Source organism: Sceloporus occidentalis, unplaced genomic scaffold (genome assembly GCF_023333645.1).
Source record: "Sceloporus occidentalis isolate IW3139 unplaced genomic scaffold, rSceOcc1.0.p SCAF_138, whole genome shotgun sequence".
Lineage (NCBI taxonomy): Eukaryota > Metazoa > Chordata > Lepidosauria > Squamata > Phrynosomatidae > Sceloporus > Sceloporus occidentalis.
The window spans coordinates 2,164,150-2,182,942 of NW_028317118.1; the positions used below are offsets into that span (position 1 = coordinate 2,164,150).

Sequence of the window (18,793 nt, forward strand, 5' to 3'; positions counted from 1 at the left end):
GTATCTACACACATTATTTGTGAATGGTATGCGGTGTGGCGAGGAATGAGAAAATAAATTATTTAAAACTACAGGTTCTCGTATGTAATACCTTGCTTCCTTGTGTAAGCAAAATTCTGTATTAGTTTCATCATTTGTGTTTTCCCCGTTACAGTTTAATATTGCTACTCCACTTACTTTCATGTGCATTCTCAGAGACATCTGCCCACCCACCCCTTTCCAAGACAGCAGTAATATTTTAATTATCCACTAGGAAGCAGTAATGATTAAGTAGTGAGATGAGGTGCGCAAGAGTAACACAAGCTCTGCTAATATTTGCCCAGTTTGCAGACATTTTGGAGAAAGAAAGCCTCTGATTTAATTGGCTTGCTATTCTGCTGTGGCATCCAAAGAAAGTTAAGCATTCCTGAATCTCACTGAAAAGCACATGGACACTCAAGTCCCACTGAACTAAAAGTAAACCCGCTAAGTAATTTGTGCCCGTTATTGTAAGTGGGAAATTGTCATCCAGTTTCCTTGCTTAATTTTAGATACACATAAAATATTTTTTTATATTTGTTGTGGAATAAACATTTGGATCCTTAGGTACATATAGATAAGTAGCAATAACATCTGCATATAGTCTGCTGCTGCCATTGGTTTACTTCCTTGTACCACTAGATGTGTCGGCTTGGGCAGCATAAACCAATCTGTAAAGTATTGCATGATGGGATCATGCAAGTGGGGAAGACGGTGGCCCAGAAGCTAACAGATGAGCTTGTGAGCGACTGGTTCAACGCACCTTGGGGCACTGAAGACTGTGACAATCATTCCAAGCTGAAACTTTATGCGCAAGTGTGTCGTCACCACCTAGGTAAGCATGCAGAGACTGCCTGTTTTCAGCAAGCATGTACTGTGTTTGATGGAGCTCCTTAACTCCTTAAAGGGGAAAGGCCCAGCATATGTAGGGTGGGTCTCCTCCAAGGATCCTATCACATCCTTGGCTTGTACAAATGAAAAGTGTCCCTTATCGTTGGACAACCAAGGGCCAAAGTTAGAACCAGCAGGATTGTATCCATTATACCATCCAAGTCAGAATGAATCTGGATAATTTTATTTTCAAAGTGTCATGGAGATTATTCATAATTGTTTGTGCAGTAAAGATGGGAAGGTGCCACTTTCTCCTACTGAATGGTGCCACGATGCCTTTCCCTTCCCCTTGCTAGGAATGGGTCTCAGCAGTCATGGGTCTGCTGGCTAATGAATAGGACTGTAGTATCTTGCTTCCTTGTGTAATCCCAGAGGAACAGGTAGGTTTGGAATTCTGTATGCTGAGTCAAGAATACATCCCATTAAATGTATCAGTAGTATAACCGTGATCCAGTTCCTGGAACATTGGGTAAACTTGGTAAGTCTGTTTCCTTCTCACCACTCTGCAGGTACTTTGCAAAAGCACTTGGCTCCTATTCAGTATTCATAATGCAAATTGTCCTGCCGACGTTTTGAAAGCCTAGACTTTTCAGCATTCTTCCTCCTCAGAGCCCTCTAATATCTTTACTTCTCTGTGTTCTTTCAGCACCTTACTTAGCTACTTTGCAACTTGATAGCAGCCTGCTGATGCCACCTAAACAGCCAAATGCACCATCAACATCATTGAGCAAGGAGCGAAGACTATCTGGGAGTGCAGCATCATTTACTCCCAGCTCAATCTTTCTTGCTCCATCTGGGACTCCTTCAATTGGCAGTTCTTTCTCTTCCGCATCCAGTGGTAGAACTACAAGCCTCCCAGTGGGCAGCACTTCAGCCTCAGGGTCTACAGTGCCACAGTTGTCAGTGTCGTCCTCAGCATCTAGTATTAAGCAGACAAACTCTACCTCTGCATCAGGGTTCAGCAGTGGCCTACCTCAAGGTCAAAACCCAATTCCTGGGGCAAATCCCATGGAGAGATCCCAAGGAAATTCATTCTCAGGAAGAGATGCAGAGTTGGGACATAACTCATCTCAGCAGCATCAAGAAGGGCTGGAAAGGTAAATCCTGTAAATGAGTATCATGGCAGTGGATGTGAGCTGTGACTGTATGTTTTACATTTTTTGTAGATTGTTTCAGTATATTAAGCTGAACATTAGTGATATTTTTCACCATGCTGGCCCCATTCCAAGACATTATTAAGCCTAGACAAGGCCATTGATTTTGGGAGGGTTAAGTGCACATAACACTGTGCTCATTTATGGGGTTTTAAGCGTACATGTAGACTTTGGGATAGATCGAGATAACTCTTATTGATAAGATGGCGTATTCTTATGATTCACTTTTACTTTGTTACGGGAAATGCATTTTGAGCAAGATAATTCTTTTTCTTGGGTCTTCAGAGCTCCCCTCTTAACCTTCCTCTGTTATTTTACCTATTTACTGAACTAGTCTCCAAGACATCATATCACCATACATTGTTTCTTAGTAAAGAAGTTTTTAGTAAACGTTTAATTCCACCCTTTTTTTTTAAATAGTTCTGCAGAGAGGGAAAGAATAGGAGTTCCTTCCGAGTCAGAGTCTGCAGATAGCCATGTCTACCCTCCTGCTGTCGTCATTTATATGGTAGATCCTTTCACCTACACTTCTGAGGAGGAATCTGCCTCAACCAACCACTGGCTCTTGAGTCTGATGCGATGTTACACAGAGATGCTGGACAGCCTTCCTGAAAACATGAGGAATTCTTTCATTCTTCAGGTATTCCTTCTTCCAGAGTTGCATAAGTGTGTAAAAGGCCAAGTTCAGTGTCTTCAGTTGGCAAGAGGAAAAGTCTGTGCTACTAGAGACCAATATTATTTTTAGTTTTCAGCCAAGCAGTACTCCTGCCAGCTCTTAATGTGTCTTGTTTTATGTCTGTGCATTGTAGTTTGGTTTTGAAGCACATGGAGTTTTGCCAGTGGAAGTCGAGGCAACAATACAAGATATTTTGAGTACAGCACATTTTCTTCTTGAAGATACTTCCTGGGAGCACAGTTTGTACTGATACATCAGGGATGACACATCTTTTATGAGTGTATTGTAGCTTTGGAACAGAAACTAAATTTATGGTGCAGCACATACACCTTAAATGGGCTACAGTGCTTACACTAAGCATACACTAAGTATCTCATGGGGCACCCACACAGTAATCATGTATAACAGTTGAAATGAGGTTTTTGAGCTAATCCCATTTGCTTTGACACTGAGTATATCTGTTCTCTTTGTGTAAGACAAGGTACAAAGCCCCCCCCCCCCCGCCCAAATAGCAGTGACAACTAAATTCACAGTGTTAAATTTATCATATAATTAGACTTCAGGATCTCATGTACACCTCACAGATGTCTCTATGTCAGAGCAGTTCCATAATATTGAATCCTTACCTATAGTTTGAATAGCACTGCTTTTTTACCACATCTTCCGTTTGTGAGAACTAGGCTTTAAAATGTACTGTTGCAGAGGCTCTCTTGAAGGCTTTGGAGTTGAGAGTGCATCGAGTGTCATGATGAACATTGCTTCTGAATAACTTTAGTGGCATAGCTTTAGTGGCTCTTTTCCCGACAGTGGATTGCCTCCTCATCTCTGTCATGACCGTGTCGGAAACATGCATGTGTAGGCTTTCCCAGGGTTGCTGAAGTCTGTGGCAAATGGCAGTGTTGTCTTGTTTTGAAGAAAAGAACCTCGCTTTGAACATTGCTTGCCCAAATTCACTACAAGCTGTAGCCAGCTCTTATTTCCCACAATAGTGTGAGGAGCTTCTTGCATTCCTACATTTTTGAGTATACATGTAAAACATTTTATAGGTGTGCCTTAAATATTTGATCTCTGGAGAAGTCCTAAGTTGTGAACCGTCTAATTTTGGCTTTGCTGTTTCTCTGTCACGTTCTAGATTGTGCCTTGCCAATACATGCTGCAAACCATGAAGGACGAGCAGGTCTTTTATATTCAGCACTTGAAGTCTCTGGCATTTTCAGTCTACTGCCAGTGCAGGCGACCACTGCCCACACAGATTCACATTAAGTCTCTGACGGGCTTTGGGCCAGCTGCCAGCATTGAAATGACTCTCAATAACCCTGAGGTAAGCATTTCATCATGCAGAAGTGCAGGAGTGTTTGTGTGTGTGTGTGTTTCACAGTCTCTCAGAAAGGGTAGAAAGACAGCTGATATTTGGTCTGAATACACACCACTGTTTTGGACTCACGTTGCCATGAGGAACAGACAGAAAGGGCAGAGGAAATAATCTGCACAGTTTTAAGTCACTGCTTGACAAATCGAAAATACTAAAGCTACCAAACCTGTTTCTGTGTGTGAAACAAGTTAACTCCATAGCTGGATTTGCAGAGGACAGTGGGATGCATTTTCCCCTCTGGATTTCAGATGCACCCAATACATCTCATACTTCTACTATTTCTAAAACCTCTGTGTGATATCCTTTTTTTTATAGCGGCCCAGTCCCATTCAGCTGTATTCTCCTCCATTTATCCTGGCACCCATCAAGGACAAACAGACGGAGCTGGGGGAGACCTTTGGAGAAGCCAGCCAAAAGTACAATGTACTTTTTGTTGGGTATTGTTTGTCTCATGATCAGCGCTGGCTCCTGGCTTCCTGCACTGACCTGCATGGCGAGTTGCTGGAAACATGCATTGTCAACATTGATCTGCCAAACAGGTAGGGTAAAAAACTAGCCATTGACAGCATGCACAAGTTTCAAGTTCAGTCCTTTAAGTTTTCATTTAAAATTACCTTGGGTACCAAGTGTTGCAGAAAGACTTTCCTTGCCTTTTCTTTGTCTCTTTTTTCTTCCCATAGGTCAAGGAGATGCAAAGTATCACCCCGTAAAATTGGCTTGCAGAAGCTATGGGAATGGTGCATTGGGATCATCCAAATGACATCACTCCCGTGGAGAGTTGTGATTGGCCGACTTGGTCGACTTGGCCATGGGGAACTAAAAGGTAATACATCCCATGTGGCTTTTAATAGACTGTTAAGCTTAGCTATTGCGCTTAGAAATTGTTATTGCTATTACATTATCTTTAAAGGCAACAGTCCTTGTCTTGCCGGATGTTTATATGCTTACCCACTTGTACTGTCAGAACAGAAAGCATGGGCAATTGTTAATTTTAGATATTAGTAAAGATATTAATAAAGCAGTATGAAAACCAGGTTTAGATTCTAGAATCACAAGGTTCTTGATGCCTGCTGTAATTATGTGGTTGTCTGCATTTTAGATTCCAAACAAATTTTATAGCAAATTAAGAAATAGGTAGATTTTACTGGCAAGTAATAATTTTGAGACAGTCATCAAAAATCCTACATTATAAGTACTACTTCACACAACGTTTTGGAGATTGTTGAGCAGTGCTGTGGTCTTTTTATGAATATGGATACCAGAGTGGTGAAAAATATTGGCCTTCAGCCCCTTAGATTGCAGTCACCCATGCTTCCTGGGTGGTGATCCCTCGCCAACAGTTTTGTGGTTTATTTCTTGAATAACAAACTTATCATCTTCCCTAAGGGAACAGCTGCATTTACCCCTTGCTCTCTCTTTTTCAGATTGGAGCATCTTGCTTGGAGAGTGTTCATTGCAGGCCATCAGCAAACAGTTGAAGGAGGTGTGTCGAATGTGTGGCATCTCCTCTGCAGACTCTCCTTCAATTCTTAGTGCCTGTTTAGTTGCAATGGAGCCCCAGGGGTCATTTGTGGTGATGCCAGGTAATTTATCCATGCTAGATTTAGTTGTACTAATGTTGCCTCCACTTTGCTGTCTCTTTGCTGTTTGGATTTGTTTTCCAAACACTTACTCTGCTTCTTGATACAGTGCGCCCGCATCATGCGTGGCTTTCCGCATACACTGAAATATAATGGCAACTCTTCTTTACTTCTGTCAAAGATGCTGTTACCATGGGATCTGTGTTTGGCCGCAGCACTGCTCTTAATTTGCAGTCATCCCAGCTGAATACTCCGCAGGATGCCTCTTGTACACACATCTTAGTTTTTCCAACCTCCTCAACCATCCAGGTCGCTCCTGCAAATTATCCAAATGAGGATGGATTCAGCCCTAATAATGGTAAGTCGCTAAACAGGGGGTGAGGATGAACTTGAAAAGTTACGTTTTGGACTAAAACTCCCAGAATCTCCAGGCACTGTTGCCAGTGCTCATCCTGGTTGGGGAATTCTGGGAGATTTGGTCCAAAAGACCACTTTTTCCAAGCTTTAATTCTGCACTGTCCTGTCCTGTGATACACAACCAAAATATTTCTACATTAATAGTCGTTGCCAAGTACCATTGCCTTTATGCTTCGTATATAGGGACATGAGAACCAAGATCTTGAAAATGGAACCTTGCTTTGTTATTTACTGTAAGGTGATCTCTGGAAATATTAATCTCCCTTTTCTGTCTAGCTGATCCTTTTGCTACATGTTCTTCAAGTTTAGGATGCAAAACCAGTATCTACCAATTCAGCCGCCTTCCTGGTTTGTTGCTGGTTGTAGTACTATCCCAGTCTTCATGTTTTTTGTCCAACTTTGATATGGCGCTGCTGGAATTTAGATGGCCTCACAGCAACTGTTCCCCTTAATACGTATGTGCTGCTGTCCTTTTTACAGCCCCTGAATCACTTCTGAACACGATGGCTACAAATATTTAACCTGCATTAACCTGCCCTTTAGGGTTTTGCATGCTAATTGGCGTAATGGTCCAAAGGCTGGTATTTCCCAAAAAGGGTGTTAGATTTAATTTTCTCAACTCTTGTTCTTTGTTTAATAATTAAAAAGCCTCTGGAGCTATTAGGCCTGCTTTATTTGCACCTTGGATGCAGTGCTTAACATAGCATTGCTTTTTATTTGCCCCATGCATGTGCAGGAGGGAAGCTTAATAAACCAAGGGAAACTACTGCTGCCTTCTTTAGGAGAAGAGGAAGAATGAGAGGCTTGTGGAGGTGAAGGAAAAGAAGGGTTTCAGGAAAGGTGGTAGTGAAAAGGGCAATCTTAAGTCCCACCTTCAGATCAATATCAAGCATGCTTTTGACTGCATGGATTCTTTTTTTTAGTAGTTATATGTCCACTGCTTTTGATTCCCCCCCCCCCCCCCCTGCATAATCTTAGGAAAGGGCAGAATTGTGTACCAAACATTGGGAACAACAGCTATGACCATACTAGAAAATGTTCTGGAGTGGTTATAGAGGAAGTGTTTACTGCTGCTGACATCCATTTCAGCAGTGACTGAGGGGAGGGAAAAATGTGAATTTATGCACATCATGCATAAAACCATCTGAAGCAACACAGTAAGGTGGTTGGAAAAACTGATGCTTCTGTGCCATTACGCAAGCATCTACTACATGATGTTTTTTACTGTCCTTCATTTGAAGGCCTGTATAATTCCATTCCAGAGAAGAATGGACATTTTGAGAGGAGAGCTGAAAAAAGGCTGAATTTTTAAAAAGTCAGTGTTTGGGAGGAGAGGAAAACAGAGAGGAGTAAGTAGTTTCAGCTCAGCCCTGGTTTTAATAAACTCCATATTGTTAAATTTAATATTTGCTGTTGCTCTTAAAGGACATCTGACAAAAATCCCAAGAGTCATTGTTTTTTTTGAGAGCCAGTGTGGTGTAGGGGTTTGAGCATTGGATTATAATAGGGTTGTTTTAGGGTTTGCCATAAGTCAAAAATGACTTGAAGGCACGCCACCATGAGAAATTGTTTTTTGTAGTGCTCCTTGATAGGGCTGAGCTGAAGCAAGGTGTTTGTGTGAATTAGGCTGGGTTGTTGTATGTATGTTGTGTGTCTTGGGGTGAGTTGTTATTCATAAGTATGTTCTGAAAATCCCTAAATTTTGGCTGACCTTTTAACCACTCTGAATGTGTGATCTCAGTACTACCTAAACATAAAAGCTGTAATCCCTGCCATCACACCATGGTTTGGAGAAACTCTTAACAATACAAAATCTGTTTCTTCCAACTCTATGATTCTATGATTCTATGATCTTTTCAAGGGTCTCCATGTGTCTTCACCTGAATGTGGAGATATGGGCTAGAGGTTGTCCTGTTTTTGTTTTGGTTTTTTGGTCAAATCAGAACAGATGTTCATCACCTTTTGTTAACTCTGCATCACACTGTCTTGGTGTTTCCTTCTTTGTAGTCGTGCTGAAGACACACTGTCTGGCTTTTTCCTACTTCTTTTTAACGTTAGGATCAGTTTTGCATTGCGCTTTATCCACTCTGGAAGTGAAATGAGGTAAACAGATCCAGACCTGATACAAATCAGTTTAAATCAGCCCAACTGGCTTTACGATTGAGCCAAATTGGTTGCACAGCCCTAGCTGAAAAGTCCTGTTAAGCCCATTTCTTTCATTGCTAGGCAATTTGATTTGAAAAGTGGTTACCGTTGAGAGATCAGATGAGCAGTAGTAATCCCAATGAATTTGATCAGACTGCGGCTTTGCGTGCAGATGTTATGGGCTCATAAGCACTTACCCTGAAATGATTGGGCTGTGCAAGTGATTCCATCAAATCCTGGACTGAATCAGTCAGATTTGAAATGATTGGTGTAAATTCAGATTGGCTCAGATTGGTCTGATCTGTTTCATTTCTAGAGTGGAATAGCGCAGACCTAAGCAATTTGGGTGAATTTTGAGATATAAATATCAAAAATGAGTGGGGACAAGGCACCATGACAATGTAAGGAAAATGACACAGTGGTGTATGTGGATGGGGATTGGGTTTTGCCTGTTGGCACATCTAATGTGCAACCTGGAGCAAGAATCTTACCTTCCTGCAGTAAGAGTGCTTATGTGGAGGGATTATCTTTGGACACTCACAGATCTAATTATCTCTTTTATCTTTCATTTCCTAGACTTAGTTCCTAGAAGCTGTGGTGAAGTGTTGAGTTGTCATCTGAACTTGTTCTCTTTGAGTGTTTTTCTTTTCATTTCACACTGTGTGAAAAAGCACACAGAAAAACTAGATGTTTTGGTTCCCCATTGCATGCCAAGATGAGTACCAGCGTTCCAGATTTCCGCATATCAATTTGGATTTGGGGTCTAGGTTAAGTCAAAGTGGATCTGATCCAGACCTAGTTAGGGCTATAGGTAAATTGCCAAATTGGGCTCTCAACTAATTTGGGGAATCCTTACATTGCACTACTGAAGTATATTAGTTATCAACAAATATTGTCTTAGATGACACATTACAAAGTAAACTACACATTTGATAGTTATTTACAAGTAGACTTGCATCTGCCTTGAGTCACATTGAGCTGCTCCTACTTTGTGTAGAAGTATGTCTGTCCAACTCCTTGTTACTTTCATTCCCAGTACAATTTACCAGGTCTAACTGGTTTTCCTTTCTGCTCCAAAGTGTAAAATGGAGATGGTTTCAAATAGGAGCCTACTTCATCAGTAACTGTCTGATAACTACACAGAATTGACCATATCTCTGTGTGAGAGATTCTGTTTGTATAGCTTTCTGTACTGTAAGCGGTTTAAATTGATAGAGCTGTATGAGATGTAATTTGTCTTAAAGGTTAAAAGAAGAGATTATCGTTCTGGATCTTTAACATTAAAGGTTGAAAGCCAGCTTTTTAAGCCTTAAGTAGCTGTTTCTCAGGCTATTTACTCAAAATGACATTTTGGATACTATGCTTATGGTTCAAAGACATAGCCATGCTAGTCTGGAAAATCAGTCTGCAAAGGATCTTGCAGCAGAGCTTTGAGACTGAGAGAAGTTGGTAGCATGAGCTTTCGTAGGTGAGCTTTTGTAGGTGAGCCCATGCTACAAGATCGCTTTGTATATGTTTATGTTTGTGAAAGTTTTTTTTAAAAAATCAAATGCACATTGATTTTGGTTGAGACTAACCATTGGATTTAGGCTGATATCAGCAAGTATCACCCTACAGTGTAAATCTTTTGTTCTCTGACAGTGAAGAAGGAGCTATCCAAGGATGGGTTAATTCCTCCTGCTGCCCAGGCTAGGTTAAGGGATCACATGACTTATTTTTGGAAGATTTTGAGACTAGATCCCTAACTGTTCCTTTCAGACCCGTTCCCCCCCCCCCCCGCCATAGCCCAGGACACTCCTCCATCCTCACTTCTTATCCATCTTCTTTATTTCTTCTCTCTTATCTTTTCCTCCCTTCCTCAATCTGTTTGCCTCTCTTATAGAAAGAAAGAACGTCTTGCCTATCCCTTCCTCTATAGCATTTTAACCTCTTCCTCCCAGTACTTGCAGTGGCCATCGTAAATATTAAGTCTTGGCTCATGCAGGTAAATATTCTTCAGATCAAGGCCCTAACTTGTGCAGGTACTGTGCCTGCATCATCAAAGACATGCCTATGCTCCTAACTGCCTCTTCGGGGAGTTGTAAGGAGCTGTGTGTTTGCAGCCCTGCTGTGGTGCTTCAACCAAAGCTTCAGCTGCTTCCTATAACACAGTGGGGTTGGGAGCTGCTGAGACTGGGGTTGCTTCTTTCAGCGTAGCGAAGTTTCAGGACACTGTAGTTGATCCCTCTGAGTCGTGAGCCGAGGAGATTGTCCTTGAAATGGATGAAGACCTGGACTCAGGCAAGATCAAACAGAGTATTGTTGTCCTAGAAAAGGAGATAGCAAGCAATATAGACAGAGAAAAGGAATGATCCAGATGCAGGAATGATCCCACTCCCTTGAGGCCATCCTAGTATGGGCAGTATACCATGTCCTATCCCTGTCCTCCCATCAAATTAAGAGGATCCTGAACAGAGAAGCCAGCTTCCTGAGTTGTCTGACTCCATGAGTTTTTCACCTGCCGGAACTGCTGAAGGATACTGTCCATACCACTAGGTCAGCCTCTACCGCTTTATCTTCTAATACGTCTTTGGATGAGATCCAAAGCCTGGTCCAACACTTCAGCTTTTACCAAACATTATAAGCTCAACAAGTATGCTTCAGCTCAGACTGAAGAGCCTTTGGCAGGAAGATTTTGCAACAGGTGGTTCCATCTTATTTTTACAGTCATTGCCTTCCTTAGGTAATACCACCACTAGGATAAATCCCATCCATGAATGGCTCCTTCTTTGTTGACAGAGAATGGCCCATTGGGACTCCTGTCCATTCTTGTCGGTGGAGAAGGAGAAATCCATACCCACCTTTGTAGTGGCTCTCTTTCCTTTCTATCTTCTCTTAGAGCTGTATTGGGAAATGAACTGATGGGAGGAGCTAGGGATCTAGTCTTAAAATCTTCACCAAAGATGTGATCCTTTGCCTGGCCTGGGCGGCAGGAGGCGCTAACTCAGCCATGGGTGTATCCTTAGCAGACAAAAGTGGACCTTCACAGTAAGTCCCAGTGTGCCATTTTCAAGGTAGTTACATCACACAAGGTAATATTACTGATCTTTTCTTTTGCTCTTCCCTCCCCTTTGAGATGACATGTTCGACCTTCCATTCCCGGATGATATGGATAATGACATTGGAATTCTAATGACTGGGAATCTTCACTCTTCTCCAACGTCATCTCCTGTCCCTTCTCCCTGCTCTCCTGGTATTGGAGTAGGTCCATCTTTCCATCATAGTCGGGTAAGTTCCTTCAACTTCCACACCCCACTTACGCAATACGTCACATTTGGAACAGAAACTCTCCAGGTGCTGAAATGCTGTGCAGAGCTTGTTTTCTTAGCCCAGGGTGCTTGAAGCTCAGCAGTTAGTGTTATGTAAAGTGGCTTTTAAGAAGCTGGTTTCAGCATCAAAGCTTATTTAACATGTAAATTAATTTTGTTAATTCCAGAAGGGAAAGGTTGCTTCTTCTTTTTTTTAACTGAAAAGGCTTAGCATAATGTTGAAGTGTTTAGCAGAGCTCCCCACTTGCAGTTTCTGTGGTGCAAGACACTTCATGGGGCTATTATGTATGTCCATCATCCTTCACTTGGAAAACTCACAGAGCCTACAGGCAATGCATTTTTAACATGATGGCAGCAGCTGGATGTGTAGAGTCCTCTACAAAAAGAAAAGAAAATATCTTTGCTCTGTCTTTTCCCTGTGAAAGAGAAAAGGGAGAATTAAGTTGTTGCAGAAGTTCTGATATGCTATTCTGATTAATAACACATCTTTAAGTTCCACTAAAGGCAAATGTCTATTTCATTCTTTTCACTAATAAAATGAATTTCTTAAAAAAAATCCTGATATGGTTTACTCCAGTTTTCATGTATTGAGGTAGTGCAGATTTACCCCTTTGCCTGGGTACTTTGCGTCCCCTGTACTTCCCTAAAGGTGCCTAACATACAGATATCCAAAGAGAAATGTCCTACAGTTCTGCTTGGTACTGTGTGATACTGAATGGAGAAAACAGGCACTGTAAGTTACCATAATAAAATATATACATTTTCCCCCACGGAGGATATTGCAAATCCCAGTTTCTGACATATACATTATCCTAAACATCTTCCAACCTGAACACCTGTTCCACAGGGTGCTCTTCGCTTCTTAAAAGTGTCAACTTTTTAGTATGTCATCCTTGGACACTTGCAGACTTCCCAGTCTACACTCAGTACACAAAGTCATCATCTGAACAGGGTATTAGTTGTTTCTACCAAATCATATCAGTTTTGGAAGATTATTTGCAACACTGCCTGCCGATTCTACTTGGCTTCAGTTTCTGTTACAAATGAGATGGGTAGTCAGGGAGTTTGGTAATATGAGGCACTCCTGCGTGAATGCCTTTTGGAGCAACTAGTTTAACCATTAACATGAGTCTGGTAATTGAGATGTAATTTTTGTTCTTACAAAAGCAGCAGCGTGTGATCGGTTCCCTTGGGTCAGAGGAGGGCACCCCTTCATCCATGGACCTTGTAATTGATTGCTGCAGTTGGCAAATGAGTGTTGCTTTCCTCACCTGCGGTTGAGTTTTCAGCTGAGCAAGCTATGATGCATTATGTGACCAGTTCTGATGACCTGATGAATAAAGAAATTCATTTAAGCTGGGTACTTTTAGTGGGCCTTTTAGATTCGGCGGTGCTTAAACTGTTAAAGTCGTTTCTTAAATCTCATGCACTTACAGAATTTGGTGCTTAAGCTGCTTTGTGAAGTCAATAAATTACACAAAATTCACTTGGAGATTATTAGAAATAAAGGCTTTGGCTGTATTACTAGCAGAACCTAGATCTGATCTACACTTTATGCCTAATGCATGCTGTTATTTTCACTTGATTTTTGTATAGATACTGTAAACATGATAATCAATACAAATATTTCTAATCATTACCTCTTACAGGAGAGGTAAAGCTGATGAATCCAAATCATAAGTAGCGCTGGTTCTTAATGATCTGAAGAAAAGTTGCTCCCTTTTCACTATTCATGGTTTCTTGTGGGGTAGCTCTATTAGTCTGTTGCAGCAAAAAGAGTTTCTTTTCTTTTCTTTAGCCTTTATGGTTCCATGAGATTCTTTGTTGTGTTTTGCTCATTTTTTATTTTCCATGCCAGAATTTTGGGATTACACATCCTGCCAATACTAAAAAAGGGGTTCTTGAAAAATGTGGTTGGGAAGATTATTCCCTTTCCTCCCTTCCTAGAAATCTAGTTTACTGCACTTCCTCCATCACCAAACTGCTGCCTCACTTTGGCCATAAATAAATGTGTGGATACATAATTCTTTAGAAAGACAAAAAGTGAAGGATCACATCTCCCTTTTGGCAGTGTCACCCCCTTTCTTTCTCTTAGTCATGGTTGATCTTTCTATTTTCCTATTAGTGAAACAGACAGAAGCTATTCACCATCCCATCTAGTCAAACCTGCTGTCTAGTGAAATACAAGCTGATAATGCAGAGCACTAGAATTTGGTCTAACTGTCCTGAATGTCCAGAATTACCCTTTAACTCCTATCATCAAAATGATACATGATATACGTTTCACTCAGCAGCATATTCTGCATAATAACCAAAACAATCTACTAAACCTGAAACCTGCAGTCAATCTTTTGTGAGAGGTTGATGGTCTTGAGGAAAGTATATTTGCTCCTATTACAGTCCATTGTAAAATACAGCTCAGCCTGACTATACACAAATATTGGCATCCTCTGCCTGCTGGCAATTGTCATACGCAACTAGCAAAGAAAAATATATCTTAGTATAGTTGTCTCCTGAGATTGGTGAGAATACTACAAGAACAAGAAGTGCAAGAAGATTTCAAGGGAGGTCAAGACTCATGGCCAATGCATGCCAACTTCTGTGTTTGTAAGAAGCACCCATTGGGTGTGTTCCCAACCAAAAGCTGAGTGCCCCTCACCTCCACCCCATAGGCCTATCCACAGTGCCTCGCTTTGATGTCTAACTTGTACTTCCTTGTCCTTCTTTTTTCTGCAGAGCCAAGGAGAACGTCTCCTCTCCCGGGAAGCACCTGAAGAACTCAAGCAACAGCCTCTTGCACTGGGGTACTTTGTCTCTACTGCCAAAGCTGAGAATCTTCCTCAGTGGTTCTGGTCATCTTGTCCGCACGCTCAGAACCAATGTCCCCTCTTTCTGAAGGTTTGTTGAACCTCTTGTTCCTGGCAGGGAAAAGGAAACCTCTTCTTTGGTGGCATCTGTAACCTGAACACAGCAACAGATTCAGCTGCCTACTAACACATTTGCATCTGTTTTGCATGTACCTGTTGCTATAGAGAGCTGGGCTCAGGGAAGTGTTGGATTTACAGTTGGTGCACCCACATAAACCTTGTCTCTGTACTACTGCTTGGTGGTTTTTGTAACTCAGCAGTCGCTGTCCGTTTGGGGTGAAGCCTAAGGAAAGCCTGGTAGCGGACTGTACGCAGAAGGTCTCCAGTTCATTCCCTGGCATTTCCGGTTAAAAAGGATTTCGGATAGCAGGGTTGAGAGAGAGCCTCTGCTTGAGACCTGCACCATTATGTCTGATAATACTGGGCTAGATGGATCAGTGGTGTTGTTTAATGTAAGGCAGCTTTATATGGAGGCAAGAGGTTTGCTTGGTGAAGATGTATAAGCAAAAGCAAACACCTGTTTTGATTTCTTGCATTTATGTTCAACTACCCACCCTTCCTCCAAGGAGCTGAGGGTTGCATACATGTTTGTACCCCCCCCCCCCCCCGGTTTTGTCTGAGAAACAGTCTCTATGCTGTTGGGAAAGTGTTTGAAGATACCTTTCAAGAAATCAATCTGGGATATGGCTTGCTGAGTCCAGGGTGGCTCTTTGCTTATATAGTGCTCATCATGAACTCTGAAGAAACTGCTTTCCAATGGCATGACGCCTGTCTTTCCCTGAACAGGCATCACTGCATCACCACATCTCTGTAGCACAGATGGATGAACTCCTCCCTGCCCGGAACTCGCAGAGGGTTCCTCATCCCTTGGACTCTAAAACCACGTCTGATGTCCTGAGGTAAATGATCTTCACGTTTTGTATTTCCATTTTTCTCCCGCAAGACCTAGAATCTCAGATGGTGGGCTTTGACCAGCCTTCTGCTCTTGAAAGAGCTTATTGAGACAGATATGTGTGCAGAGTAGTAAGGAGGGAGGGGATCGTTTATTTTATTTGGGGAAGCCACTACTACAGTACATACTACTGCAAGAATTTTCTCTCTTAGCTGCCAGGAAGGGGATTAGGAGGGTGATAAAAAAACATCTCTAACATTGTTTTTTGTGGGTTTTTCAGGCTATGTGGCCATGTTCTAGAAGAGTTTATTCCTGACGTTTCACCAGCATCTGTGGCTGGCATCTTCAGAGAACCTTTCTCTGAAGATGCCATATTTCTCTGAAGATGCCAGAGAAGAAACTCTTCTAAAACATGGCCACAGAGCCCGAAAAACCCACAAAAAACTATGGATGCCGGCCATGAAAGCCTTCGACTTCACATCTCTAACATTCCTGGTCAAGCTAGATTGGGGAAGACCTGAAATTATCCTTCCTTTCCTGCTAACGACTTCCTTGAGCCTTAGCGATAGACCATTTGTTGTCCATGCTTTCAGATTGGCTTAAACCGTTATTTTAGAGCCAAGAGAGATTTGCAAGCGCCTCCTAAATAAGAGACATCAAACTTATTATTATTATTATTATTATTATTATTATTATTTTAGAGTCAAGAGAGATTTGCAAACTCCTCCTAAATAAGAGACATCAAACGTATCTCATGGAGAAAGTACATTTTGACTATCATATTAAGGCACTGTATTTCTTCAGATAGGGCTGTGGCACACAGGCTCCAACGTCTGTTTTTTTACACGTAGCATGAGAAACTGGACTATTATTGGACTATGGGAGAAAATAAGTGCATTTATTTCATTGTAAAAGTCTAAGAACCCCCAGAGTATGGAATGGAAGAAACCGCTTATTTTGGCCAACAGCAGCTAAGTTGCTAATCCAGCATGCCTCTTTTTCTTTCTTTCTCTTCTCCTCTAGGTTTGTTTTGGAACAATACAATGCACTCTCCTGGCTTACATGCAATCCTGCAACTCAGGATCGCAGCTCCTGCCTTCCTGTCCACTTTGTGGTGCTCACACAGCTATACAATGCCATCATGAACATCCTTTAATGACTACGAAACACCTGGCAAATTGTCACCTTTAAACTGAGAAATGTGCCATGGCCTATAAATTCAAACTGTCCTCCTCTTGAGATCCAGTTTTCGAGCACCATGCAGCAATTTGCTTACTTTGGAGTCATGGGGGGCTTCTTCAGTGTTTGGAATATACCAGATGGAGCATGCCAGCACTTTGGACAAGCGTTTTGGACATTGGATGTATTAAAGCCTCAGAGCAGTGTTAAGTTGTTGGCTAGACATTATAGAACAACAGATTGCAGAAGACCGTGTCTTACTTTTTCAATGCACAGATATCTGCTTAAGCAACAAGGGTCTTGTCATTCTGAAGCAAAACACTGTCATGGTCTGTGCACATGGCCCAGAACTATCCCTGAAAACCATAGGATGGACTTGGCTGCATGGAAGAACCCATTCGATTCCTTCAAAAACAGTGGGAGTTTCTGTCTATCAGGAATAAAGTGGATTGTTGAAGTGTTTATTACCTGTCCACATAGGTATGAAAGGTCTGGAGATCATCTTAAGTTTGCTTGTTGTTTTGTTGTTTGTTTGTTTATTTATTTATAGGGGCTATTAACTTATAGAGCACCAGGTACAGTACAGCTCTATTCTGAGAACTATTTAATGACATACCTCTCACTGTTCAGACCTGGGGCAAAATATGTGAAAAATCCAGGTATTGGTTAGGAAGAGCAAATCAGTACGAACAACACGGATTACCTTTTTAGCGCGTGGGCCCTATGAATTAAGCGGAAGGAAGAAGCATTGATTTGGAAAGAAGTTTGACAAATTTAGGAACTTATTCTTGAAGCTCAAGTCACCCATCAGCTGGGACAGGCTTCTCCACCAGCGACATACATATCAAAATATGATATAAGATACACACGTCTTTGTTTGCACTCTTGTCAGTGTCAGTTCCGGTGTCTGCAAAAAGAAATATTATTTCAACAAAGCGATTTCATTCCACGAGTACTTAAAAAACCTGCTGGGACAGGGAAAGAACCTAGTTGAAAACGTTGGCTTCAAAAACGTTGCAAGCAAATCACATTATTTCTATGACTCCTGGACTGTAAGATTGGCGAGGTCTATAGTGTAAACTCATGTTTCTAATGTTTGCTGTTGCGCAGCGCGACAGGCAAAGACATGGGTTACTTTGAAGAAGAAGAACCAAGTAGGTAAGAATTGGTTAGTTGTTCCCAATTTTTTTTGAAGTTCTTCCAAAAGTCTGTCTTGTTCTGGTTAAAGAAAAAATTTTAAATTTCTATGAAATGAAAGAAATATTTTTCTCGAAATGATAGTGTAATGTTTAAATCAAATTTATTATTGAAAAAAAAATAATCATCCCATGCAAGATGGGGAAGGATTTGTCACAAAAAAAGGACCATCGAAATGGATCACTCTCTGCCTCAACTCACCCACCTGGGAGAACCTTTGTATTGTACAGAAGGAAAATCAGATATATTAAAACCATTTGTATCTAATGTATACAGTGTAAATCTGGTTTTTAAAATATTGCATATTTTTTCTTAATCAGAAAGGAAAATTGTGAAGGCCTTTTGAAGAGCATTAAAAGAATAAAAAAAGATTGTAAACTTGTATTTAAAGATGTTGAGAGGAAAACTGTGTAAAGGTGTCTTTTACCACTTTGGGGTTTTCCACGTTCACCTGACCCTTGGGTTATTGTTGGGTTGACTTTTTAATGTGATGTTTTTAGCAAAGGGGTTATTTTCTTCCCCCAGAGATCCAGTTTTAATGCAAAAATGAACATATCCCCCCAACTTAGAAGTAAGGGGAGGGGGGTAGCAAGACGTACTTTTCATCTAGTGTTGTTTTTATTTAATTTTTTTTAAGTTAAGAGAAACTGTTGGCATATTTATACATTTTTGTGCAAAATAAATGAACGGCAATAGATTTTAAAAGAAAAAAAATGTTATGTACTTCCGTGTGAAAAACGTGTCTAATATTTCCCTTTAAATATGCATTATTTTACTTGTGAGTTTGTGGACTTGTGCCGAAAGACAAGGGACACAACAATAGTGATCTGTGCTATCATTTGGTGGCAATTTCTCTTTTATGGTCATGCTCTTGCAGGGCTTTTGCTTGTGACGTCTAGAAACTGAAGGCACTCAACATGTTCTCTTTCCACAGAGGACTTGGTAATATCTGTGATCTTTTCCAAATTTTGTCTTGCCCCAGGTCCAAAATACACTGCAAAAATAATCCGGTTTGAGATCGCTTTAACCGCCCTGGCTCAGTGCTAGGGAATCCTGGCAATTGGAGTGTACTGTGGCACCAGAGAAGGCTAAACGTC

At 41.3% G+C, this 18,793-nt stretch overlaps 1 protein-coding gene across 5 annotated transcripts in view; it reads left to right on the top strand.

Moving 5' to 3' along the window:
* LOC149281173 (mediator of RNA polymerase II transcription subunit 13-like) overlaps nt 1–18,400 on the top strand; it is a 97,907-nt gene extending 79,507 nt beyond the window's left edge. For 4 of the 5 annotated variants that reach the window (XM_089499707.1, XM_089499709.1, XM_089499708.1 and 1 more), the window contains 12 exons: nt 661–853; nt 1,556–2,006; nt 2,484–2,703; nt 3,872–4,060; nt 4,427–4,650; nt 4,792–4,934; nt 5,536–5,694; nt 5,873–6,049; nt 11,369–11,520; nt 14,298–14,459; nt 15,215–15,327; nt 16,344–18,400. In XM_089499707.1, coding sequence (XP_089355833.1) covers nt 661–853; nt 1,556–2,006; nt 2,484–2,703; nt 3,872–4,060; nt 4,427–4,650; nt 4,792–4,934; nt 5,536–5,694; nt 5,873–6,049; nt 11,369–11,520; nt 14,298–14,459; nt 15,215–15,327; nt 16,344–16,476 — 2,316 coding nt within the window. In that variant the 3' untranslated portion in view covers nt 16,477–18,400. Of the gene's footprint in view, nt 1–660; nt 854–1,555; nt 2,007–2,483; nt 2,704–3,871; nt 4,061–4,426; nt 4,651–4,791; nt 4,935–5,535; nt 5,695–5,872; nt 6,050–11,131; nt 11,281–11,368; nt 11,521–14,297; nt 14,460–15,214; nt 15,328–16,343 lie in introns of those variants that run through there. The other variant, XR_016278072.1, reaches the window with a different exon arrangement.
* Nucleotides 18,401–18,793: the final 393 nt, after the last annotated feature.